Source organism: Pseudopipra pipra, chromosome 18 (genome assembly GCF_036250125.1).
Source record: "Pseudopipra pipra isolate bDixPip1 chromosome 18, bDixPip1.hap1, whole genome shotgun sequence".
Classification (NCBI taxonomy): domain Eukaryota; kingdom Metazoa; phylum Chordata; class Aves; order Passeriformes; family Pipridae; genus Pseudopipra; species Pseudopipra pipra.
This window is the reverse complement of record NC_087566.1, coordinates 14,859,073-14,865,583: the sequence shown is the minus strand read 5'-3', so window position 1 is coordinate 14,865,583 and position 6,511 is coordinate 14,859,073. Positions and strand designations below refer to the sequence as shown.

Below are 6,511 nucleotides of genomic sequence, written 5' to 3'. Positions count from 1 at the left end.
GACGAGGATTGGCTGGTCGCGGCGGCGGGCGGGGTGATTGCCGGGCCCGCGCGGGCGGCCGGGCGGAAGCGCCGCTCTGAGGGGGCGGCGGTGAGGGGACCGGCCGGGCCGAGGGGCGAGAGCGCCTGGACCGGCCGGGTCGAGGGGGTGGCGGTTTCGGTGCCAGCCAGGCTGAGGGCGCGATGCGGGGCGGTCGCCATCTCTTTCCGCTGGTGCTCCTGGCGCTGCTGCGCGGGCTGTGCCACGGCAGGGAGCCGTCGCCGGGCGCCGTGACCTGCGGCTCGGTGCTGAAGCTGCTCAACACCCGCCACAGCGTGCGGCTCCACTCGCATGAGGTCAAGTATGGCTCCGGTGAGCAGGGCCGGGCCGGGGGTGTCGGGAGCTGGGAGGTGTTGGGGGCACAGGCTGTGAGGGGGCCGGGAAAATGGCGGGGGGCAAGGAGGTGTCTGTGAGGGGGGCAAGGAGGTGTCTGTGAGGGGGACAAGGAGGTGTCTGTGAGGGGGGCAAGGAGGTGTCTGTGAGGGGGGCAAGGAGGTGTCTGTGAGGGGGACAAGGAGGTGTCTGTGAGGGGGGCAAGGAGGTGTCTGTGAGGGGGACAAGGAGGTGTCTGTGAGGGGGGCAAGGAGGTGTCTGTGAGGGGGGCAAGGAGGTGTCTGTGAGGGGGACAAGGAGGTGTCTGTGAGGGGGGCAAGGAGGTGTCTGTGAGGGGGGCAAGGAGGTGTCTGTGAGGGGGGCAAGGAGGTGTCTGTGAGGGGGGCAAGGAGGTGTCTGTGAGGGGGGCAAGGAGGTGGGGGAGACAGGCAGTGCCCGGCAGGGGGTTGGCTGGGAAATTGCGAGGAGTGGGCAGTGAGGGTATCAGGGAAGGAGAAGGAGGTGAGAGCTTCCAGAGGTTCATGTCCTTGGTGCAAGGGGAAGCAGCAGGCCAGGGCTGGGGTGTTGGGGTGCGCTGGAGACCTGTCAGGGACAGCAGGATGCCGAGGCCCGGGGTGTGGGACGTGTCAGCTGCGCTGTGTGTGCCCTGCAGTCGGAATGTGACAGGGGTGCTTTGCCCCCATCCCTGAGGGGAGCCCTGCTCTGTGTCAAGGGCCTCAGCAGGACCTTGCAGTGTCTGTTTAGGCAACAAGGGTGCTGGTCTGTTTGGGGACACAAAGAACTTGGTATTTTTTTGAGAAAGGCGGGATGGTGTGAATAGTGTCCGCCATGAATCACATTTTCTTCTCGTGTGTTCGCCACAAACTTTGACAGTTTGCATCTGCTAACACATGGTGTGTTCGACTTCCTCAGTCTGAAAGAGTATTTGGTACCTGCATTCCCTTTGCAGTCGGTAAATGGACTATGAGAATTAAGCATTTCTTGAACGTGAAGGTGTGAGAACATTAAAGAAAATTTCTTTAGTTCTTTCAGGACTTTTTGAACTGGGGAAGCAGGTTAAGTCTCCTGTCATTTAATTCTACTCCAACAGGAAGTGGGCAGCAGTCAGTGACAGGAGTTGAAGCTTCAGACGATGCCAACAGTTACTGGCGGATCCGTGGGAAGAGTGATGGCAGTTGCCAGCGTGGTACACCGGTGAAATGTGGGCAAGCAATACGACTGACCCACGTTAACACAGGGAAAAACCTGCACACTCATCACTTCCCATCACCACTGTCCAATAACCAAGTGAGTTGTAAATCTTTACGTTTTTTATGAATAGTGCAATGTATTGACAACAGTCTCTCCAGTTCCTCATGTTTTTGGAGAACCAGCCTTGGGTGCCAGCTGGCAGCAGCAGTATGTCTGTGCGTATCCAGAGTTTGAGTACATGTTTTTCTTCATCTTGAAATAATGTATATCAGTTCTTCAGGTGAAATTTAATATGTACCACTATTGGTATTTCGCAGTAGTTTTAACAAATCTGGTTTTTTTCTTTTCTTTTTTTTTTTTTTTTTTTTTTTTTTTTTAAATTCTGCACCATTGCTGCTGGCATTGTTCTGAAATGTTTAATGGGCACCTCCCTCAACACAGTGAAGATTGCTTGAGAGCAAGGCAGCTAATCATATATTATAACACTAGGCATTCCTGTATCCAAGTTCCTTCAACCATCTTCTTGCTAGCCCTATTTCAGTTCACTATTCTTATTTATCTGTCCTCCTTCCACAGGAAAATTGAATCTACTCTCATAATCGTATTTATTTATAATTTTGTACATATCTAGAAGAGTGTAATTTCTGTCATTAAGTCCCGGTCCTGTCCTTGAACAAATGCTTCTCCAAGGTTCAAAATCTCTCTTAAAATAAATAATGCAAGCTTGTCGTAAGTTTGTCATTGTTAGTCACTTCAGTCTTCCATCAGGCTTTGTAGATAGGTCATCACATTCAAAATTGGAAGACCTGACTCTTTGTGAAAAAGGTTTATCTTTCACCATGAGTAAAGTGGCTAAAACAATAAGGTCCAGCTTTGTGTAGGGTGTCTAGATAATCTCATTATTAAAAGAAGTGATGGAAAAATAGCATTTCAGAAGAATTCTTTAAAGAAAAGATTGCATCTAAAACCTTCCCCTAATTTTCCTTTGTCATTGTAGACACTTTGTATAACACTGTCAGTAATGTAAAAACATTCAGCAACTGTCATTGTGTTTCTTTTTTTTTTATATATGTGTTTGTACAATGTCTGAGTGAAAGGAAAGCTTGCCTGAGTCCCTCAGAGATTTATAGGACTGTGACTTGTTATTGGTCATTGAGGTTATTGACATATGATGCAGTTATAAATGCAAACTTTTATTTCATATTCTTTACAGAAGTTGGATTTTCAATTAGTGCATTATCTTTCACACTTTTGGAGCTACGTAAACTTGAATTAACATGACCCTAAAATTTTAGGTTGCTGGGTACAAACTGTTGCCATTCTATTTTCAAGTTGTTCATCACTTCTAGTTCTCAGAGTTTTTAAGAATTAAAGGCTGTTTAGAGTCTCAAACAGTTGGAGCTTAGTCTGTCTGTTTCTGTAAATGCTTGGTTTTGTTTTTATATGGTGCATGATGAAATCTAATCTCTCAATTTTGTTTTAGCAGCAATTCATTTGTCTTAATCATTATCTTTATTTATTTTAAAGAGCTATGTAGCAGTCTATCTGAAGAAAGAGTTGGGTCACCTTAATAGTTGGTGACCGAACTGTAAGCTTGGTATAATTAAGTATAAAGGGAATATGATACTTAATGAGCTAAATTGTTGGGATGTTGTGATAAAAACACATGCTGAGAAAGCTGTTGCAATGGTAACTATGAAGACAGTCATACTACAAAGCTAAATGTCTACAGTTACAAACTTAATTTTGTGGGGAGAAAATTTGTGTCAGCATTAGAGTTGTTTCTTTTGAATTTTTTTTCTCAGGAGGATTATTCTGGTCTCTCTGTGCTAAATCCTCTTTTATTTCATTTGTATGTTAGGATTCGTTGGCACTTTTTGCTCAGATTACACGGTGAAGTTTGTTGGCAATTCGTGATCAGATTGTAATGGTAGAAACTTCTGCTTCTGGATTTGATAACTGTTGGCAAAGCAAAGCAACAGCACTTTTTCTTTCCCCATCCTTGTCTTTAAACTCTGCTGACTTTGTGGTTGGTATTTGTGTGTATTGGAGGTGTCTGCTTACATTTTCACTCCAGGGAGTTTGTGTCTCTAACAGGAAGTAAGTGCCTTTGGTGATGATGGCGAAGGAGATGACCTGGATATCTGGATTGTGCAGTGCAGTGGGACTTACTGGGAGCGGGATGACGCCGTGCGCTTCAAGCACGTGGGGACCGAGGTGTTCCTGTCGATAACAGGAGAACAGTACGGCCACCCCATTAGAGGCCAGCGGGAAGTCCATGGCATGCCTGCTGCTAATCATCACAACTATTGGAAAGCAATGGAGGGAGTCTTCATCAAACCCAGTATGGACCCTGCAAAACATGATGAGCTCTGAATTGACAGAGGATCCAAAAAGCTTTAGCTGACTCCAGAGTTCAGAGATGCTAATCCTTGGTCTCTTCTAAGTCCCGTCTTGCCCGGGTGACTGACTTTCTGTGTTACTGAAGGGCATTAGTTCATTCTAGAAATGCAGCACTTCTGCGGGGAATGGCTTCTGCCAGGTTCAGCCACTGACATTTATTTAGTGAAATCCTTTCTGAATTTTCCAGCTTATTGGTGGAACTAGTTCATACATCTGTTAGTTTTTGTTGTCGTTTGTTTGCTTGTTACTTTTTCTTGAATTCGAAGGAAATGGAAAAATAGAAGTAATACATTTCTGTAGTCCCAAGTACAATAGAACTTTGTATTTTGTAATCTTTTTCCAACTATAATTAAATATTTGGAAACCGATTTCCGCTTCTTAGTGAAAGAATGTCATTGATGAGGAGATGGATTGAGTCTAGAAAGGGAAAAATGGTTATCAAAATGGTGTTTTTTGAATGGCTTGAAGTCAGTTATCAAGCCTTTGAGTAAACGAAAGTATCCATTTGAAAATAGCTTCCAATGTGCTTCCTGAGTTTCGTTCTGTACTGTATTGGAAGAGTTGAAAATATTGTGTATGTTGGAACAAGAAGACAAAATTTTAATATATTTACTTTGTCCAAGAAGTTCAGATGATCTGGTAATGGTGGTACTGCTAATTGTCCGTTGGTAAGGCTGATCTGCTCTATGAACTGGTGCAGAAAGTTGCTTGTCTAATTAATATTAGAATTTTATAAAATTCCTTATGCTGCGAAGGGACAGTTGAGTTTGGCTTATGTTGTACTTCAATGTCACTCTGGAAGATCAGTATGAGAATTCAGATGAATAAATAGTGTGGCATATACCCATGTGGGGATTTTTGTGTGTGAATCCAGAAGAGCAAAAAGAATCTTAGACAATAGTTTGGTCCTGGATTTTTGACAGAATGGTGTGTGGTGGAGTGCTAGCAGGGAATCTTCATTGAACAAATTAAGAATTTCTGTGTTCCTCTCGCTCTGTGAAAAGAGAAATTAATTCTTGAATGTGTTTGTTACACAGTGTTACTGGAAATACCGATTAAAATTCAAAATACCATACATTTGCTCTTTGCTTTAAACAGAAAAGCTCACCAAATGAGTGAGAAAAGTCGGAAAACTCAGGTGTCCTTGTTTCCATGTGTAAATAGTTTACTGATTATAGTGCTCATTAGTCAATCAGTTAAAGAAGCAGGAAAGTGATTTACTGCTTTTACAGCCCCAGTCACGTGCTGCAGCGTTAAGGGTTGTGTTGAGAAGGTGCACCAAGCGGTTGCAGTTCAGCTTTAGAAATACAACAGCTACTCTGTAGGTCCTGCTCTGTTGTGCCTTGTGCAGGTGTTGGCCAGGCCAGCTCCAGGTTTTATTTAAGGGTTTCCTACCAAGGAAGATTCTTTGTACCCTATGGAACAAAGCACCCCGGTCACAGTTGCTCTGTGTAGCTCATTATTTTTCTTCAAAGAAGAAGGTAAGAATGTTTTTCTATTAATTTTAGTTGAACGTGGGTATTTAAGGATTGCAGGTGTTTTGGAGGTTAAGTAGGCTGGATTTTGGTGATTTGTAATAGAAGTAAACTTTTATGAGATTAATGTTTCAGGTTCACTGATATTCCTGACTAATTGATATTGGAGTTGTAGCTATAAAGGATAACTGTTTAAAAACAAACCAAACCTTCTGCATAAACAAGCTGACTTTTCCTTTCCTTTATTAAAAAGGAGGGCTTTTTCTTTTGAAGATGGTATATAAGTAAAAACAAAAAGAGTGAGAGTATTTGACAGGAGGAAAAAATAATTTGGGCAATGAGTTCTCTGTCACCAAGAGCTAAAATGCTTTATGCCTAAACCATACGGGCTTAGTGTTTGTGCACCTGTGGAATACAGTTGGCTGAGAAAGGGACAGAGCTGTGGGGCTCATCTCAGTCTGTGTGTCAGGCACTATCCCTACCCAATGTTTCTCTGTGCCTGGATGTTTGTCCGAAGCAAAGGTATTTATCAATCTTATTTATTATGCTTGAGTGGGATTTCCCTGGACCTTTGTCTTTCTGTTCTGGATTTGAGCCAAATTGGTTTAGTGAGGCTGAGAAAAAAAATAATTTTAGTCCTTATTGCTTAATTTCTGATATGATCTCAATTTTGAAAAATATTTGTACCTTTTGTTCCTAAAGAACCAAACTTCCCCACACATATGTATCTATTAATGCCTTATTTAAAGACATATTCAACAATATTCCTGTGAACTGAGTTTCCTCCACTTCTTATTATGACCAAAGTGTAAAAGAACTTGGCCTTAATGTTTCGCTTGAGTATGTGTCACAAGAGTTGGCTTTTTTTTTAGTTGGTTAGGTTTTTTTCTTGATTTTTATCACTATAAAAATGAAGGACTCTTAAATAAGGCCAGTTTAAGTACATCTTACTTTGGAAAGGTCTAATATAGGACTTCAAGAACCATTGGTACTCCCAGCATGCTAAATGCTGGCTAGGAAGAAAGGTCATGTTAATGTAGGAAGTGCTAAAGTTATAGCTGTGAAAAATG

General features: G+C 43.0%; 2 protein-coding genes across 2 annotated transcripts in view; both read left to right on the top strand.

The window, feature by feature from the left end:
• Window positions 1–4: 4 nt before the first annotated feature.
• Window positions 5–5,041, top strand: SDF2L1 (stromal cell derived factor 2 like 1). Its single transcript, XM_064675354.1, has 3 exons — window positions 5–351; window positions 1,463–1,659; window positions 3,661–5,041. Exons 1-3 carry the CDS (start codon window positions 183–185, stop codon window positions 3,937–3,939), a joined length of 645 nt encoding a protein of 214 aa, XP_064531424.1. The 5' UTR covers window positions 5–182; the 3' UTR covers window positions 3,940–5,041.
• TOP3B (DNA topoisomerase III beta) overlaps window positions 1,552–6,511 on the top strand; it is a 90,634-nt gene continuing 85,674 nt past the window's right edge. Inside the window, exon 1 of the mRNA XM_064675343.1 lies at window positions 1,552–1,659. The gene's annotated coding sequence lies outside the window, so the exon portion shown is untranslated. The remainder of the gene's footprint in view (window positions 1,660–6,511) is intronic.

Coding starts and splice junctions, on each gene's coding strand:
- SDF2L1 (XM_064675354.1), top strand. CDS start 183: ATGCGGGGCGGTCGCCATCTCTTTCCGCTGGTGCTCCTGGCGCTGCTG. Junction 352..1,462: donor TGAGGTCAAGTATGGCTCCG/GTGAGCAGGGCC, acceptor CTACTCCAACAG/GAAGTGGGCAGCAGTCAGTG. Junction 1,660..3,660: donor CACCACTGTCCAATAACCAA/GTGAGTTGTAAA, acceptor TGTCTCTAACAG/GAAGTAAGTGCCTTTGGTGA.